Source organism: Nannospalax galili, unplaced genomic scaffold (assembly GCF_000622305.1).
Source record: "Nannospalax galili isolate Female #2095 unplaced genomic scaffold, S.galili_v1.0 scaffold95, whole genome shotgun sequence".
NCBI classification, from domain to species: domain Eukaryota; kingdom Metazoa; phylum Chordata; class Mammalia; order Rodentia; family Spalacidae; genus Nannospalax; species Nannospalax galili.
In genome coordinates, this window is record NW_008342393.1 from 9731954 (window position 1) to 9752211 (window position 20258).

The 20258-nt window shown below is 41.7% G+C and overlaps 1 protein-coding gene across 4 annotated transcripts in view; it reads left to right on the top strand.

The window, feature by feature from the left end:
* Stxbp4 (syntaxin binding protein 4) overlaps window positions 1-18659 on the top strand; it is a 177926-nt gene extending 159267 nt beyond the window's left edge. For 3 of the 4 annotated variants that reach the window (XM_029566127.1, XM_029566128.1, XM_029566129.1), the window contains one exon: window positions 18087-18659. In XM_029566127.1, the coding sequence (XP_029421987.1) occupies window positions 18087-18201 (115 nt within the window). In that variant the 3' untranslated portion in view covers window positions 18202-18659. The remainder of the gene's footprint in view (window positions 1-18086) is intronic. The other variant, XM_008838424.3, reaches the window with a different exon arrangement.
* The last annotated feature ends 1599 nt before the right edge of the window (window positions 18660-20258 follow it).

The window sequence follows — 20258 nt, forward strand, 5'->3', positions numbered from 1 at the left end:
TGTGTGTGCTGCATGCTGTCTTCTTGTGGGTGGTGCACTGAGCAGAATCACTGTAAGCACTAGCCACTGTACGTGCTGCAGAAGTTCCTGGGGTTGTCAGGCTGTTTGCTAGAGCACATACACAACTGCCATCTCTCACTGACAGGATGCCCCGTTCCGCTTCATCTCATTCTTCTTTCATTTCTCTACATAAGCCACCCTTTCTCTCTAGTCGTTTTTTTATTTGAAGAGGAAAGTATGGACAGATAGTCTGACTGATTTGAATTGCTCATAAATAGTGCTTAAAAGTGGTCAGCAATGGTTCTTACGGAGCCAGATACATCATTCTGGTGCAGGTGGATTTGAGTACAGGAGGGTCATCTAACTTAAGAAAAGAAGTGTGTGGACTTTGGACTTGGAGAAATCTGGATTCAAATGTTTAACGCCTAAGAGCTTCAGCTTTCACATTTAGAGAGTTCTGGTCCAGAGTGAGCTTTCAGCAGAGCTTGGGTTCTTCATCACCCTCCTCCTCATGCTAACATTTTGATGGGTTTCTGCATGGGTCTTAGCTGCATTCAGTTTGGGCCGTGGCCAGATAAGTATAGCATTTATAAGCAAACACCTACTGATATCTTGCTTAGAACTATTTAGTTATTGATTAAATTTATCCTTCTACTACTCGGGCCAAAATTTTGAGCATGAACAGCTATTTTAACTTTTTGAGGGAGGAGTGGCTCATATATAGGCAGATGATACTATGGAGGCAAGAAATAGCTTCACTTAAAAAGAATGACTGAAATTATCCTCCCAGAACACTGGGGGAAACGATGGTCTGTATATATATGATCTCTTGACACAAATTGGCACCTGTCACTGTCATCCCCAAAATGGAACTGTTACATCTGATGGAAGCCAAGCCTCGGGCAAGGGAACAACTGTCAGTGCTGTCTCAAGAATGCCCAGGCACATATAATCCTTGTGCATTATTTCTGTCCATCCACATGTCCATTGGATCTCGTTAATACATTGCCATCTACTTAAGTTCTGATATGAAAGAAGAGAGCTTCTTACCCAGCATGGACAAGCAGAATCGGGGCGTGCATCACCGGAGCCCATGTTCCATAGAACTAGCAGACATGTGCCTCTGTGTGTATGCATAGATGCATGTAGGCATGCTCACTTGCCGTAAATAAATATGGAAATCTACACACATATATTTGCATAAAATATAACACTGTATTCTGGGGAGGATTTTCTTATTTTCTCATTAGAAAGCTGAGGCACCCTTCAACTTAATGACAAAGTGGTCATCATCCTGAACATGCTGTAATGAAATCACCTGGCTAGCTGACCCTTTTCCACCCAACTTCTTTTTCGTTTGGTTTTTGTTTATTTTATTTTGTATTGTGTGGGGGCAGAGGCACGTGTGTGTGGAGGTTAGAGAAAACTTCCAGGAAACAGTTCTCTCCTTCTGCCTTGTTTTTGAGACAGGATCTCTTGTTTCTGCAACTGCACTGAGCATGCTAGTGTCCTGTGGACTCTCTTGCCTCTGTCTCCCATCTCATCAGTGGAGTGCTGAAATTACAGATGTGAGCCACCACATCTAGCTTCTTAAAAAAATGTGTATGAGGGTTTTGCCTGCACGTATATAAATGTACCCATGTCATGCAGTGCCCACAGAAGCCAAAAGAGGGCATCAGATCCACTGGAACTGGAGTTCTGGATGGTTGTTAGCTACATGAGAGAGCTGGCAATCGAACCCAGGTCCTCTGCCAAAGCAGCCAGTGCTCTTAACCATTGAGCTACCTCTCCAGCCCCATATCTGACTTTTTTACATGGGTCCCAGGGTTGCCAGTAAGTGCTTTTTGTCCACTGGGCCATCTCTCCTGTCCTTCCACCCAACTTCTTCCTCTTGAAACTGTGCGCTTTTAAAGATTTATAGTATCTCTGGTATGATTCCACTATAAAAGTTCACGTACTTTTGATATATGTTATGTATATAATAAAATTATTATGAGTAATGTTTGTAAAGATGAATTTCTTGTAAATCAGACATAGATGCTAATTGCCTTTGTTATACTTTTTATCTTTATATTGAAGATTCAATGGGGGAATCTATGATCAATGACCATTAACTCTCCATTTCTGAATTACACATTTTCTCCAAATGTTTGCAGGTTAAAACAATGCTTATTTGTTTTCTTAACCAGTTTCAAAGCACCAACCATACAGGAGTGGCATCACTGGATTATTCTGCTCTCTCTCTCTCTCTCTCTCTCTCTCTCTCTCTCTGTATGTGTGTGTGTGTTGTGTGTGTGTGTGTGTGTGTGTGTGTGTGTGTGTGTGCTTGTGTGTGTCCTGGTCTCATAGAGGTCATCAAATTCTATCTCGATTGTGTTCTTCTCTCTCTCTCTCTCTCTCTCTCTCTCTCTCTCTGTATGTGTGTGTGTGTTGTGTGTGTGTGTGTGTGTGTGTGTGTGTGTGTGTGTGCTTGTGTGTGTCCTGGTCTCATAGAGGTCATCAAATTCTTTGTTAATCGGGCAGGGAAACATAGCTTAGTGGACGAGCTAGAATACTTCTCCTAGGCTCACTCACGAGGCCATTAGCAGGAGGCTTCAATTCCTCACCATATCTAAGATACAGGACCAGAGGGAGAGTCTCAACATAACAGATGCCTTTCCCCAGAGGAAGGGATGGGAGATACACAGACAGAGGTGTGGTGCCTTTTATAACCAATCCCAGAAGTGAATGCCCTGCACATCAGTCATATGCTCTTGGTCACACGGACCGACCTGACACAGCGTAGGAGGCACTGAGTAAGAGCATGGATTCCAGAAGGCAAGGGTCATGGGGAGCCCTGGTAGAGGTGCCCACAGATGCCTTACACAGAGTGGGAAGCATTAAAGTAAATATGATATATGTGTGTCTAATACGTGCATGAATAATGCAGATCTTAATATACTTGCTGTCAGTATTCACTTGTACTGTTTCTGGCGATTTCTAAGCATGTATGATCATTTGTTTTTCATTTTTTCTTAAGCTTTACTTATAGTCTGTATATGTATTCAGGTTGATGTGCCTTTCAGTCAAATCTTAAAATCTGACATGGTATTCCTCAGGATATAAGCCCTGTTCTCTAATACATAGAAAGGATTAGAACATTAAAATCATAGATCAGCAGAACCTACAGAGTCTAGATTCTGGAATAAAATAGAAGCTCTTGTCTAGAGCAAAGAAGGCAAATAGAATTCACTTCTCACCCATTCTGTCCTTTGATGGCTCTCTTAGATGTTGCTTTGAGAAGAATTCTGAGATCATAGTCAACCTCACTGATGTGTATCTTGGTCAGTCAAAGTTGTCTGCCATGGATCCATGGGTCACATACGACATCTTTGCAGTCTTGGTCTTCTAGAGCATGGTACTAACAGGTGAACTCTGCTAGGGTGAGTGATAATAATGCAGTACATAGGCTGCAATAGCAGCAGTGACAGTCCCCACCACCCTGTTTCTTGTTAGCATTGTAGTGATGTTTGAAAGCTTTCCGTCTGTAACTCTAAAGCCTAGCTAATTTCTAGTAAGCATAGTTTTTCTCTTTTCTCTCATTGGTGACCATACATACCTGTCTGAACATTGGGTAGGATACCGGTGAGGCTGCTCTACCTTTGAAGGCATATAGATCATAGCCTACATGTAGATGAAGTCCATCACGCTCAGCCCACTATAGCCATGGAAAGCTTCCATACATTGTGCCACTTTCGGCACACAGCTTTATTTTTCCGATACATTTGTTTAGTATGTATGTGTGCATGTTTGTCCACGTGTATGCCCATGCCATGTGGTCGCATGAAGGTAAGGGGACAACGTGAAGGACTCGGTTCTCTCCTTCTCCCAGGTGGGTCCTGGATCAAATATGGCTTGGCGGGCTTGGTGGCAGGCACCTTCATCCACTGAGCCATCTTGCTAACCTTCATTTATAAACTTAAGAACAATAGAAAACACAAAATGAATAATATGAAATTTTTGTTTCTTAGGCCCCAACTCTCTCCACAGATTATTTCAACTTCATGTCAGTGGACATTGTCAAGAGCTCTCCCTCCCAAGACCCTCATTAATTTAGCTGTTTTGATTCATTTTCAATGAGTTAGGAAATGCCCACTGACAGACTGATATGACCTGAGGCTCATTTGATGAGACACCAGGTCAGTTTTTATGCACCTGCAATGCCCACTGACAGACTGATGTGACCTGAGACTCATTTGATGAGACGCCAGGTCAGTTTTTATGCACTTGACTCCAGCTCAGATGAGCATGTGTGGAGATGCCTCACTGCTGTCTGCATGTTAAAAAGTGAGACTTACAGTGAAGGAAACACAGAGGACCTGAAGGAGGGAATATGGGCCCTCCTAAACTTTCCTCCCAAACACTCCTTATCCATGAATAAATTTTAAGGTTTTGAAATGACTAGCTGGGATTTCAAACTTATAACTTCTATCTCTATGCTAACTGGTTAAGAATAACAGTTACCTCGCACAGGGCAGGGCAGGTATGGGAACTAAACATCAAAGAAATTAATATTTTTGGCACTTTGGGAAAACAGTTGATAGAAGAAGAAGGGTTAGTATCTGACAGGCCTAGATTTCAATGTTTACAACTCCATGTATGAGTGTGGCCTGGTCGATCATTCCAGCCCCTCTGTACTCCCTGTTCTTACCTGAAAACAAGAATGTCTGAGAATTGGATGCACTCAGGACTGTGAAACCTCTGGCCAAATCTCACACATGCTGAGTGCTGAGCAGATGTCACTCTCTTCTGCGCCCCCACTCTGTCACTATTTGCAGGTGAAAGACTTTTAAATGACAACATTTGCAGAGCTGCAAACAGAACCCGTAGCCAGAATTTACACTTGTGCTACTCTTGGCCAGTGAAAAGCCAGTGATGGGAGCAGGAAGGTTGCACTGATCGCAAGCCCGAGACAGCCTGCCCAGAGTTTTCTATAAATACCTACAGAGAGGTGTGGAAACATGAAGCACTGTAGGAGAGACTGTCATTTGAGAAAGGCCGACCAGCTGGCTGGAATGGCAAAGCCACGGAAATGAATAAAACATCCAGCACCGAGCTGTCTTTGCCCCATTCAGCCCCATCAGGTGTGGTTTGGGCCTGAAGCTTGTTTTCCAGCATTTCATTCCCTGAGAGCTCGTGAAGAACTCTGGAAACACATCACCTTTGGGGGTTGGACTTCCTTTACCCCAGTGTAGAATCTCTCTGCCTTTGTGGCCCTTCATTTAGATTTATTAGCAAGCACTAAGATTTTTTCATCAAAAACTTTCTCATCCAAGTTTGAAGTTTGGTTGCTGCACAGGTCTGCTAGGACTGCCCTAACAAAACACTGAACACCAGGAACTTAAACGAAAACAAAATTTATTCTCTTACAATTATGAGGACAAAGATCCAAAATAACAGTGTCAGCCAGTGGTTTCTGGGTTTTTGAAACAGGGTCTCCCTTTAGCCCCAGCTGGCCTGGAACTTACTATGTAGACCAGGATAGTCTTGATTTCACAGACTATGCCAGGCTGTGGCATAACATGGCCTGGTGTGTGTGTTTGTGTGTGTGTGTGTGTGTGTGTGTGTGTGTGTGTGTGTGTGAGAGAGAGAGAGAGAGAGAGAGAGAGAGAGAGAGAGAGAAAGGGAAAGATCTGTTGGCTCTTCCTCTGCTCACTTGGACACAAGTTCCCTTCAGACCAGTGTCACACCCTTACGGTCTTATCTGATCCTGTCACTTTGTCCCTACAAACAAAGCCTCTGCCTAAGAAATCAGTAGGACTTAATTCTGTGCATAGAAGCTTTTTCATTACGTCACTCCTTTTCTGGGGATTGAACCCAGGTTCTCATGATGGGCAAACATGCTATCACCAAGTTATATCCCCACCTCTTTTCACTTTTCAGTCTGAGACAAGGTCTTGAACTCATGATCCTCCTGCCTCAACCTCTCAAGTAGCTGGGATTACTCACAGGCCTGTCGGTAGGCTTGGCTACCCTAACTTACTTTCCATCGGATTTATTCTTGCCAACATTGATCTGGTGTTAGGCAAATTATAAGTAATCCTAGCTAGAGTCTTTTCCCTTAGCCCTTACGTTGTGGAGGAAGCACTCAAGGACAGGCAGAGGACGATAGGAAGAGTAGTGGCCCTAGCCAGTCCAGGCCCAGTCCCCATGCATGTGGGTAACTTAGTAATGGGTGATTAAGGTCGCTAATGAGCTGACCTTGAAATAAGGCTCGTCCCAGTCATTGTGACTGCATGAGCCCTTAACAACTGAAGAAAGGCAGAAGAGAGTCAAAGAAAAAATTGCTATGGATGTAGAATCCAAGATACGCAAGCTTTGAAGATGGAGCCATGAACCTAAGGCTGTGGGGGGCCTTTAGAAACTGGAAAAGCAAGGGAATGATTCTCCCCTAGAGCCTCCAGAAGGGAAGGAGGCCTTGCAGATGTCTTAAGTATAGACCAGCATGACTCATGTCAGAGTAAATTTGAGTCATTTTAAGTCACCAAATTCTTGGTGATTACTTACTACAATAGAAAATTCGGAGTGAGAGATGGAGGAGAAGAGGTGCCGTCATACTGTATCTAGAATGTCAGGCAGAGATCTAGGGGACTAATGCACATTATCTCTTGAACTATTGAGGAAGGTGTTATATGTCACACAGGTTAGAAAACTGAAATTCAGAGTTTCTATGACTTCCCAGAGGCACACAAGTACCCTGGTTAGCAGATAGGCAAGCTGGAATAGTCTGCAGATACGGTATATAGGAAAGAAGAATGAGGCTGGTCTCCTTTCAGCCCTAGCTCTGCTTCTGTGTGACCTTGGACAGAGCACTTAAACCCACTAAGCCTCAACTTACTCCACTGTAGAAACCGTAGAGAAGAATAATGTTTATGAGATTTTTATGGAAAGCAAGTAGGGACCATATCAAAGAACACTGCAGGGTATGAATGCTTAGCTCATACAAAGTCTCCAGCTGCCACTTATCTAAACATCTGTTTTCAGATTGCTTTTTGAAATAGGGTCCCTGTGTGGCCAAGGCTGTCCTCTAACTCACGATCCTCCTGTCTTAACCTCCTAGATGGTAAGATGGCTGTGTATACCATCACACCAAGTTAAAGATCTCTGTCTAATCAATAATCTCATATCTGTCACTCAGTACCAGCACTAACCATGTACCACTGTGAAAATCTCCATCCTGCAGTGGGGCCCAAGGAACCTAGAAACATGAATTTGATTGTATTTGATCATTTCAGAGGCTGAAAAATCCCAGTGTGCTAAAAGCACCTCAGTAAGGATTAGGGAGTAAATGGTGGTGTGAAGTCTTAGCAGGACCGTCTTCCATCATATCTGTCTGCCTTTGGGAATATTTTCCCATTTTATTCTCTAATGGTTAAAACAAGATTTGCTTAGCTAATGATTATATTCATTTATCATGAATAATTGCATCTTAAATCCTGAAGTTCAAGTAAGTTTACTTAGCCTTCTGGCTATTTAGAAAATATATTTGAGCCCAAATTATTTGAGTTATCATACTGCTTTACTGTCTACCCCCTGAGAGCAAATAGACCTTTGCAAATCACTTGAAATGAGAATATCTGGGATAGGGGTAGAGATACTAAGTGTTTGGTAATACTGTGACTGTTTGAATAAATATCTTTTTGCTCTGATAATGCTCAGTTTCTATAAACATAATTTTAAACCATTTAAAAATCCACTTTATCACATTTAAGAATCATGTGATCTAATAATAAATAAGCTAGTCTACCACTTTTGAGTGTTTTTCCACAGTGGTGTAACTACAGAAGTATTCAGTGGGATGTGTACTGATCCATTGATTCCACACATTGTAAGTGGACATGGCCAATTAAGATGCATAAAACAGGAGCATCCCTGGCTATTGAAGCTGACAGCTTTGTGGAAAAAGAGAGGTATATTTAGAATCCGTATCCACGTGGTAAAGTATTGCCACTAAGGAAGCACAGAGCCTCTGACTGGCCTCAGAAGCATTTTATTTTTACAGTTGCTCAAATAACATTTTTCATGAACTTCATGGCAAAGACTTTTAAAAAGACATAATAGCTTTAAGCGTATAATCTGTAATCATTGATTTAATCCTTTAATTAATCTCATTTTGCAAAGCTGAAGAGTCCCTTGTTGAAGGTCACTTAATCCACCCCAGAGCCTCCCCACATATTGCTGTGGAAACTGACCTTGGTAACAGAGGACTTGGGCATAATGACTAAATTCTTACAAGTCAGAGTTGGGTCTTGATGCTGGCTCTGCCATGTGCCGGTTGTATGGCCTGGAGTAAGTTATCTGGTGACTCTCAATGTGGTTTCCTCCTAACAGTTAAGCCTATGTCATCACAGTACAAAGGTGACATCATTAGGAACACCCAGTATCTAAAGTTCATGAGCGCCTCAGAGGTCAATGGTGGGCCATGCTTTTATGTCTCATAATAATTTTTATGATTGAAGGTGTGTAACAGTCTCAAGCAGCTTTCACACTTAGACTTAACGACTTTAGAAATGTTCTCCTCAGGAGTCTTCAAAATCCCTCCCAGCTTGGTGATTTTACACAATCTCTTCTAGGACAGCACATATCTACTTACACTTTTGTATCTTGACTAGACTCAATTTAATGTTGCTACAAAAATATTAGAATCAATGTAAAATTGTTTGAACTTCTTTTACATAATTTTAATGCTTCGATTCAGTAATTAAGAAAAATATATTTAGTTAGATGTTTACTAAACTTATTTCATTGACTAAATGAAGCCAAAGCCTATATAATTTGCAATTCTTACTGTCTTAAAAGAGCAGTAAAAATTTTTTTAATTAACCTAAGTCTAGAAAAGTTTCAGAAATACAGTAGTGAGCCAGGCCTGCTGGCATACAGTCCCAGGGAGAAGAACTCTATTTGGAGGCTAGCCTAGGCTACATAATAAGTTTCAGGTCTGCCTTGGCTATACAATGAGACCCTATTTCAGCAGACAAAACAGTAATTAAGTAATGGGGGATGGGGGAGCATTAGTGAACACTCATGCTATGTGTGGTGGTTTAAATGAAAAGTTTCCTACATAAGCTCAAGTTTTTGAACACGTGGTCAGTTGGTGATGCTGTTTGGGTGAGGGAAAGTTAGGAAATTGTGAGGAAATGTGGCCCACCTGGAGGCAGCACAGCACTGAGGCTTTGAGCTTATAGCTAGGCCCCACTTCCAGCTCGCTGTCTCGGCTTCCTGTGAGTGCTTGACCACATGAGCTCCCAGCTTTCTCCTGCTGTGCCTCCTTCACCATGATCCCAAATAATCCCTTCTCTAAGTTCAAATCAAAACAAAATTAAAGTAGCTTCTGTATCTCACCTACTTTTGTGCACAAGTGGGAACTTGTAGAAACTATGTGGAACTATGGCAGAAACTTGGGCAATGGTGTTGCAGGCTAGTTTCTAACTAAACTTAGTATCAACCCATCTTTATTCTGTTAGTCTTTTGATTACTGACCTGTTTCAAGTAGCATGAAACTTATTTCCTGTTTCCTGAATTTGAAATACAAAATAACATATATTGTGCTGGATAGCTTTAGTGTCAACTTGACACACCTGGGTTAAAGGAGCCTCAATTGGGGAATTGCCTCCATTGGACTGGCCTGTGGCCATGTCCGTGGGGCATTTTCTTGATCATTGAGTGATGTGGGAGGGCCCAGCCCACTATGGGTGGTGCCACCCCTGGGCAGGTGGGCCTGTGTTGCATAAGAAAGCAAGCTGAGCAGGGGCCACGGGGGCAAGCCAGTAAGCAGCACTCCTCCATAGCCTGTGCTCCAGCTCCTGCCTCCAGGTTCCTGCCTTGAGTTCCTACCTTGGGCTCCCGGATGAACTGTGACCCAGGTTATATAAGCTAAATAAACCCTTTCCTCCCCAAGTTGGTAGTGGTCAGAGTATTTTGTCACAGCAATGAAGAACAAACTAGGACACATATGTATATATTAAGAATATAGTCGTCATGGCTTCCTCTTGAAATATTCTCCTCTTGCCTGGAAGTCATTCAGAGTAACAGGAACTGCAACAACTCTGCTGTCAGTGGCTCACATGTCCCTGCAGGGATTCCAGCTACTGAGTGCAGCTTATCTTCCAGGTGGTGATTCTGAGTCCCAGACCCCTTCTGTCTTATGGCTCTGCTATTTCCAAGGTCTTGAGTCATCTGTAGTCAGTTGTGACTGAGGAGTGAGAGGAGAGGAGGCGCTGCAGCTTCTTAAGGACTCCCACTCTCACAGGAGAGAAGCACCAGTTCCATATGTGAGCACCAGGAGATGGCAGGAGCTCATCTTGGGCTCACATATGGATGGAGATGGGAGCTGGGGAACATCGTCTCCTAGTAACAATTCTGCAGTATGGAATGCAGAACATAAATGTTGGACACAGTTCAACAGAAGGTCGATGCAAAGGTGCATATGTGTTAACTGTACAGTTCTATGTCATTGTTTATTAGTATCTACTCGTCCCATGTATAGATACCAGTATTGGTAGGACATATTTTGGGCTTTAAGGTAGATGGATTTTGGGTTTTTTTGTTCTGTCATGATAAAAAACACTGGCAACTTGATTGCCTCCCAGAACTTGAAGGTAAGACCCTACTGCTGAAGACAGAACAAACTTCAGACACAGGATTTGGAGCAGTGGAGCTGGAGCTGACCCGGAAGTCACTTCCCCGAAGGCGAGAGCTCTCGTGGCTTTGGAGAGCACTATGCAAGGTGCTAAAGGAGAACCTCAATCAATGGTCCAACACCAGCTCCAGAGAAAATAATCACATCAATGACCATCACAATATACGACATTGGTGCAATAGTAGCACTTTTATCTTGGGGACAGTCAACAGCAACCTAAACCCCACTCAGTGGGAGGAAATTCATGTGTGGTATTGTAAATATAGCCAAATACAGATGGCTGGAGAGGTCATAGATCTTAGAGAAAACCCCAAGACTCACATTCCTAGACAAATATAATTTCTTACTTTGTGCAAAATATGTGTCCTTATATTTACAGGCAAATATTCCAGTCACCACTCATCAAAGAAACTTCTTTTGCATGGATGAAGATTATTACAGAGTTCCACAACTGGTCACACACAGACATTGTCTGTGAATTGCCCAAGCCTAAGTGGCACATCTACAACGCAACCTCTACACCTATGACTCACAGAACATATAACAGGGATAAAGAGGACACTAATGAATCCTTCAGTTCTTATTAATGAAGCTCCCTCATTCAGCAGAGGGCCAGGAACACAAAAGGTCACAAATGGCCAATGTGTAGAGACTCAGAATCTGCAGAATGCTGGTCCTATATTAAAGTTCACTTACCCAGGGTTCATGGAGCATTGCAGAAGAGGGGGCAAAAGGATTGTAAGAGCCAGGGAGGAGGTGCGTGACCATATGGAAGTAGAGTCCTACAAGCTCCTGGGACCCTGCTTATTTGAACCTAGAGCAATGGTGTCAGCATGCATAAGACCCATACAAACTAAACCAGATAAAAACCCAGCATAGAACTAGGGAAATGGACAGCAGACCCCAATCTTAACCAAAAAATATTGAAAACTGATTGCTGCTGATGGAGGAAGAGCTGATCTTCCTAAAGTGAGGGGCTCTAGATAGGCTGACTAGACCTCAGTAGATGAACTTGCACTGGGGAATGTCTGGGAACACTAACTTGATACAATAGGCCTTAACACAAATGACAGAATGTATGAATTCCATTGGGGGAGGTTATGGGACGGTGCTAGTGGGGAAGGGGATATAAAGACTATTAAGATTGATTGAGATGTTCTGTATGAAATACTCAAAAACTCAATAAAACTTTTTAATGGCTCAATGGTTATTAAGTAGGGCTGTAATATAATACATGATTATAGAGTTGTTTATGTCTTTGAAAAATTAATTGTATCAGCTTTGTACCTGGTGAGATTTTCTTTTTTGCTGAATTTTTGTGAATTTAATACAATATATTTTTATCATGTTTTAGACCCCCTCCCTTATCTGCTCCCCTCTTAATGCCACCCAATTTCATGTGTGCTGTCATATATTTTAAGGCCTATGGAGTCAAATTTGTGTCCCCAAATTCTCTTCTGCTGAGTCCATTCACTGGAACCTGGTTAACCTATCTAGGGTCACATCCTTGAAGAATATTGACTCGCCTTTCCCAGCAGCTAACAGGTGCTAGTAGTTCCTCAGCTAAGGTTGGGACTTCTTATCTACTCCCCTGCTTCTATGCTGGGATTTTGTCTGGCTTGAGCATGTGTGGTCCCGTGCATGCTGTTACCATTACTGTGAGTTCATGTGAGTAACTTCCCATTTGGTTGGAAAACTGTTTCCTTGTGGTTATCCACCATCTTGGGCTCTTAAGGTCTTTTTTAAAATTTTATTTATTTTCATTTTATGTGTATGAGTATATTGCCTGCATGTAGTAAGTGCACCCATGTCATGCAATATCCACAGAGGTCAGAAGAGGGCATTGCATCTCCTGGTACTGGAGTTTGGATGGTTATTAGCCTCCATGTGGGTGCTAGGAACCAAACCCAAATCCTCTGCAAGAGCAGCCAGTGTTCTTAACCACCAAGCCATCTCTCCAGCCCAGCTCTTACAGTCTTTCCACTCCCTCTTCCACAATAATCTCTAAGCCTTGGGTGGCAGAGGTTTGATGTAGGTGTCCTTTCCAGGGATAAGCACTTTGCAGTCTCATTCTCTGCACTTTGGCCAGCTGTGACTCTCTGGGTTAACCACCATCTGCTGCATGAGGAAGCTGCTCTGGTGAGAGTTGAGAGATGTGTTAGTATTCTCTCTGTCTCTTGTTCCATGATGTTCCCTGAGTCTTAGGTGTAGAGGCTGCAGTGTAGATGTGTCACTTAGGGCTGGACATCTCACAGACACTTATTCTCTGCATTTGACCAACTGTCAGCCTTCATAATAGTCTCCATCTGTTGTGAAAATAAGCTTCATTGATTAATGGTGAGAGGTGCACTTGTCTGTAACTATAAGAATAAGATTTTAGAACACAGTTACAGTCATCTAGGGATGTGACAAAATTGGTTTTTTCTCTAGGGTCTGTGACCTCTCCAGCCATTTGTACTTGGCTGTGGTTACAGTACCATATATGAGTTCCCTTCCGTTAAGTGAGCCTTGAGTCCAGATAGATAGCTGTTGATTGACCTCAAGACAATAGTATCCACCACTGCACTAATGGAGATTATTTCCTGGGAGCATCATTGTTGTGGTTTATATGTTTTACAACTGGGTAGGATCATTCATTTGTTATCTCTTTGGGGAATTTGCATAGCACCTTCCAATACTATGAGAACTAGTCTTCAGGGAGGACCTCCAGGTCAGTTCCGGCTCCATTGCTCCAAGTCCTGTGTCTGAAATGTGTCATGTCTTCACCAATAGGTTCTTACCCTCAAGTTCTGGGAGGCAATCAAAGACTGTGGCAGTAGCCTGTATCATTTTACGAGTCACTTGGACTACCCTGACCAACAACTCAAAGGAAGGTGTCCTTTGCCTGGCAGTGTGTTTTTATTATATGTGTGGCCTTCGGCTTTACATATGCACACACACACACACACAAATTTTTCAGTAGGCTTTTGAACTAATCTGACTTTTCACTACCACTGAAGCGTTATTTATCTCTCCTCTCTCTCCGCCTGTATAGCCTTCCTTATTACCGTCCCAGTTAAAGCATCTATACAATAATCAACAGTAATCTGTGTATATTAGCTAAAAAAGTGAATATTAAAACAAACATTTTTGCCAGGAATTTTCTTTTTCTTTCAGTGTTCATCTTTTATGTTAATGACAGCAATTTTCCCAATATTACATGTACTCTATTACTGTAGCTTGAGGTTCTTGTGAAGATATTCAATATCTAAGGCCTAAAATGTTTTAATTAATTGAATTTTAATATTTGCTATCTGCTTTATATTGTAATAGAAAGTGGTATAAATACAGAATAAAAACAAAATTTCTGATTTGCTAACTTTACAATGAGGACTCTTTTAAGTATAAGTCTTTCATTGCCCCTAGTACTTGCATTTTATGGCCAGTTTTAAATTTTTCCAGTGCTTCAGTTACTGGGACCTGAAACAAATTATATGAAAATACGTGTACCTGATTTATATAAATATGTTATCCATAAAATTATTTCCCCTTAAAAATTGCCTTGGAAATTATTTACTCTTGGTTCATATCCCAGATTTATTGTATGCATGATAAAATAATACAGACAAGTCTCATTACGCTCACAGCACTGTGGAAGTAGTCTTACAATGGAGAATTAGCAGAAGGAGCTCTGTCACTGTCACAGACAGTTATCAGAATGAATTTCTGAAAAACTATCGCACTTTTTATGCTTAAGCCACTGTTTTACTAGGGACTGTCTTAAATTTTTATTTTGAAAGGAATCAATTTGTTTTCCTTTATGAATGAATGCATTGATCTTCTAGCGAGGAAGTAAGAAACATAAGAAGGGTAGTTCTAATGGGATTTAAATAATTCACTTAACATTTCTTTGCCAATAAAATAAAACATATTCTTTTGGGTTTTTTTTTTAATAAACTCTACAATATGTCTTTCGGTTTACTAATATTAATTTTAAAAATACACATTACTGTCATCTCCCCAACAACAGATCTGGCAACCATTCAGATGCAAATGTATTATGCTTTTCAGATTTTTAAATCTTTCTGAATGGCTGTTGATCACTCCCCAGATTAGATCAAATGCAGTGTGTCTGCCTCAACATTTGCCAGAGGTACTGCTTGTTCTGATAGGGAATTCTCACGTCTCACAGCCAGCTTCCTTTATTTCCCAGCTCTCTGAATTTTTCATTCTAAACAGCAACATCTCCCTTTATGAACCATGAGATCTTTATTAATTAAAGAGTCAACTAGACTGATTTATTCTATGCTCTCAGTTGAATTACCAAGCCCACAAATCAGAGGAAGTATTTCTAACAGTAGAATGTTCTTCAAGCCAATAAATCTAGGTTTATCTTATCATGCTGATTATGTCAAAGCACATTAGCCATAGTGTGCACTAAGACATAAAACCAAATGGTGTTCAAGACAGGGCTCACTCCAGCCTCTCAGGTAGAATTCCAAGTTGTTCCTGCAGTAATCACGAAGCCCTAATTATCAATAAAACTATCTGTGATCATTTCACCAATGTCTACTCTTTGTAGACCCTTTACATACAACACCTGGGTTTCAGGGACTCCGTCTCATTGGTCCTGGGTGTTTTGTTTTGTTTCCAAAGATAAAGTGTGAACTGTGTTGTGAAGCACAGAGAACAACTCTCTGTTGCCTGTGCTTTCTTTGTTCTAGTGAATAGCTTGTTAGGATTACAAATTTGATGTTTAGAGAGAGAGAGAGTGTGTGTGTGTGTATGTGTGTGTGTGTGTGTGTGTGTGTGCCCACCAGTAAAATAAAGCAGTTTTTAGATTCTTAGGTTTTTATCTTTAAAGAAAGTATACTGTGAATATAAGATTAATCAAATTTTAAGGTATTATCTTTGTATTCGAAGTAAGGTCACATGGTGATTAGTTGATGAAAAGTCTTATTGAAGGTTATTGGCAAAGATGACTTTCCTGTGGAACTTTACAATATTCATTGTATAGAGTCTATATGTATGTTTTTTTCTTAGACATTTGGCTTTTATTATTCTGAGCTACCAATTTAGTAAACTCTCTATGTAGACAGTTACTATTTCAAGATGAGAATATTATTTGCAAAACATCAAATTGCAAAGCGTGCACATGAACTCATCCTCCTGGCTGTTGTTTTGTTTTTCTTCCTTACCACCCTCCTCATTTAGGGACTATTATAAGGAAAGGAGGATTTAAAATAATTTGCATTACACTCTCTTCATTGTGCCAACACACTGTAGCTGGATGATCTTCTGCCCTGCTTCCTTAACGATTCCCAAGCTTTGGCGGGGGGTGATAGAGATGTCACATTTAGAGTTGAGCATTCCACAGTCTCTTACTCTGCATGCTGACTAGTTGTGGGTCTCTGCATTAGTCATCATCTACTGCAAAAAGAACCTTCTCTGATGAGGGTTGAGAGATGTTCTAGTCTATGGGAATAAAAAGAAGAACATAGGGGCATCTTACTGCTTTCTCCATTTATGGAGAATATAATATTATATGTTATTAATATAATATGTTATAGTGGAATAATAGTATTAGGTTCTTCTCTAGGACATGGGTTTTCAGTCCAGTAAATGGTACTGGGCATGAGCTCCACTTATGGAGCAGGTTTTATGTCCAATCAGAAAGTGGTTGGTGTTGGTGCCACTATTACACTAGTGTATATATCTTGCTAGGTCAGTTATTATTGTAGCTCATAGGGTTCACTGTTGGGTGAGACTGTTGATTACTTTTCTCCCCGGCAGTGTGCATAGAACCTTCTAGCACTATGAAAGCTAGCCAATAAGGATGAAGCTTCCATGTCAGTACCAGCTTGACTTCTCCACATTCTATGTCTCAACTATGTGGTGTCTTCAGCTATAGGGTCTTGTCATTAAGTTCCAGAAGCTAACAAAGAGCAATGACAATAGCCTGTAATGCTTGGGGGATCTGTGGGACCTCACTGACACCAACTAGAAGAAAGGTGACCCATACCTGGCACTGGGCTTTTTGGTTATAGCTTATGGTGTCTGGGAGAGGCATTGTGCCCCCATTATAGGGTAACATCATTTAAACTCCTACATATGTATATTTTAGTAAGATTATATAGTGGGAGGTCTCCATATGTCTTTCAGAGGTATTTCGTGTTAATTATCCCCACATACTACCCCCTGTATCACCACACTCTGAAGTTTGGAAACTGAAGATACCTGGGCCTTATCACCTCTACCTTGAATCTTAGACAACTTGAAGTCCTTTACCCCACTGTGAAACTATCAGTAATCTACTCTTATAGAAAGCTACATTTATAAAGTTTAGGTGGAAGAACTAAACTATTTCTTTAAAGGAATCTGAAAAAATTTAGAGTATATGATTTAAAACAACCAGATCAATAAAATGAGTGCATTTGTAGTGTCTGGAAACAAATCTCTCCTAAGCCCAGAAGTTGTCCCCCTCACTCTGAGGAGTGGGGCAGGTGGTGGTAGATTTGGGAGAGTCATCCATCTTAAAGCTGGGATAGGATACAAGGTCTGAGAAACACCAAGCTTCAGGTAGGAACACAGCTTTGTGTCTTTCTGCCCCCACCTAAATGCAACAATATCTTTTGTACCTCCTTCCTCATCTCTACTTGTGTTCTTCCTACAAATACTTTGCGGGGTGCTAGTCATTTGTTCTGAAAACATACCAGACACCAAATGCAGAGATAAGAACCAGCCCTGTCCTCCAAGGAGCTTTTAATGAACTAAGACCTAAAATACACATGCTTTTATAATACAGGGAAATGAGAAAAAAGACTATCAGCATAGAGCGGAGGAATCTTAAGGGAGATTTGCATCTTTAGCATTAAAGTTAACTTAGGGAAGAGAAATGTGGCCCAGGAGAAAGTGTCTAGGCAGGTAAAAGGCAGAGTACTTCATATATGGTATGTGTTTGATCCAGAATTTGTTGAAACTGAGCTTTTGACTCATAAACTTCACTGGTGTATGTTGTCATCTAGGAGTGTATCTGGGCCGAAATGGAGAATGAATTAGGAAATTAGTAGAGCAGAGACTGAGAGAAGCCATTTCAGTGGCCAACACTGTGACATTGGAAAAGGAGAGCAGGAGACAGTCTCTACAATGTGCATACAGCTAGACAATCCTAGGACTTGCTGACAGGACAGACAAGATGGATGGGTAAGGAAAGAAAAGTCTAAGGTGATACAGTCATCCACATTCATGGTTACAAAGGAGCCTTAAGACATGTCTAGGACTTACTGAAACTATTAGTTCCAGTTCTAGCTGCTCCTTGTCCCAGTGGCCTACCATGGGTTGGGAGCCATGTCCCCAGGATCAGTGTTTACATGAGTGGGTAGAAAGACAGTCTTTCACATTCTAATCTGCGTCCCTTGTTCTTCTCCAGTCATGTAACCCAGACCACATCCTGGATCCACCCTGTGATGAGTGTCCTGAACCTGTCCTGCTCAGAGGAGAATGAAGAGGATTGTCCTAGAGAGCTGACTGACCAGAAAAGCTAATGGCTTTCTGTGGAAAATGCAGTTTGGTGGTCTTAAGGCTTCCCAGTCTGCAGGCACAACTGGGTACAGGAGACCACATCCTGAGACACAGCACAGAGTTGGTGCACAGCCCTGGGGCCTGTCAAGTCAAAACTATGATGTTAGGGTGTCACTGTAAAACCATAATGTTTCTGGGTTCATGTGACAGATCAGTTGACACTGCAGTAGTTTTGGGAGAATAATCTACTTATATTTGTTGAAATCATGTATAACTAAGTTTTATAATACACTTTTTCATATATAGCTAGATCTTTATGACTTTATATGTAGCTCCTTGTTTGGTATTAGATCCAATGATTTTTATAAGAAAAATACATATTGAAAAGTTATATGAATGTAGTAAACTACTTCATTTATTTGATAATTCCCCATTTGTACTCACATCTTAGGAAAGTGATCTGAAAAACTTGTGGGGTGTTATATATCTGTCTCATCTGCTGCTGAATACAACTTTTTTTTCTGCATCTCAGAGGACACAATCCAACTTACGTCATATGAAAGACTTCATAATGTATAAAATGTTTCTTAGACCCCATCTTGTTTAAGCTAGACAGCATGGTTATCAGGCTGATCTGGTAGGCATTTTTATTGTTTTTAAGTGGAGAAACCAGTTCTGATAGACAAAGCATGCTGTCCCAGAACTGGCACTCACACCTCATCTTCTGATTCCTTGTCCAGTCTGCTTTGCCCCGCACCCGGCTGTCCTCACAGAGGGAGGTTGCAGTCCAATAAGGCACCTTCATTCTGTTGATACAGCTGGGTCTGCAGCTGTGCATTCCACAGCAATCCAGAAGGCACCTCAGTTCAAACATGGTCTCACCAAACCCCACTGCGCTCCTCTGTAAGCCCATCCCCGGCTTCAGTCGGCCTTCTTGTAGGAGTATGGTAGGCGACCTGACAGAAAGAGAGGCATCTTTTAAAATACCATCATGTCACCGAGTTCCTACAGAGTTAATACCTACATCAACATCTAGCTCCTAAACTGTCTAGCCTTGTGAATTTCATGTGGCATGTAAGATTCATATGGCGGACACATGAGGGTATTGTGCTTTCTCATACCACTCTATATACACTGAGGATTTAGGACTTATGTTGAGTACATTTAGGATTCATGCTTCCTGTCTGGAGGAATAGCATAAAGTCAAATACAGGCTGACACACAGTCATTAACCCTGAGAAAGTCAAAATGGCTGGAGCAGATGTGCTCCTCTCCTGACAGCTGTTTGGATGTCAGGAAGATTTGAGGGGAAGAGTTTTGAGAGCAGCCCCAGAGGGAACTGTTTCCTTGAGTCTCCTAGAAGTAAGTGGGCTCACACACACTTTATAAGTGAGTGTCTATAGTCATGAAAGGGCAGACTCCTGGTATGAAATTCCCTCGCCACACCCCAGCACTCCCTCCCTTGTTTGTAAGGAGGAGGAAAGCACCACGTGACTGAGGTGGCATCCTGAGGCATGCAGTCTCCATCCCCACATGTGTGCGGCACCTCACCTCCTCTGCTGCTTGTTCCACTCCCCTCCCTGTTTCTGTCATACAGTTAAACATCTGTAAAACTCATAGTGATATTTACTGAGCATTTTATGCCATACATTATGATACACAGTGTGAATGTGTGTGTGTGTGTGTGTGTGTGTGTGTAGACAGCATCTCTCTGTGTGACCCAGGCTGGCCTTCAATTCACAATCCCTCTGCCCCAGCTTCCCAGGTACTGGGATTACAACATGGATTATCTTCTTAAAACCACCCCATAAGGAGATAATTTTAATTCTCTCCATTTGTTGAAGAAGCCTAGATTTAGAGAGAGTGGTCTTTGCCTACGGGTCCCACAGCACCTACATGTTAATGCTGGGCCTCAAGGCTAGTGTTTGATTCCAGGATCCTTTTTAAACCACCAGGCAGGTCAGCTGGTTAATGCAGCAGACACCCCTGCCCCAACCCCAGTGTCATAGGGAACCATTGCAGCAGGTTTTGGTGCATCGGACTTCCTCTTGTGGGAATTTTGCTAAGGAAGAACAGTCTC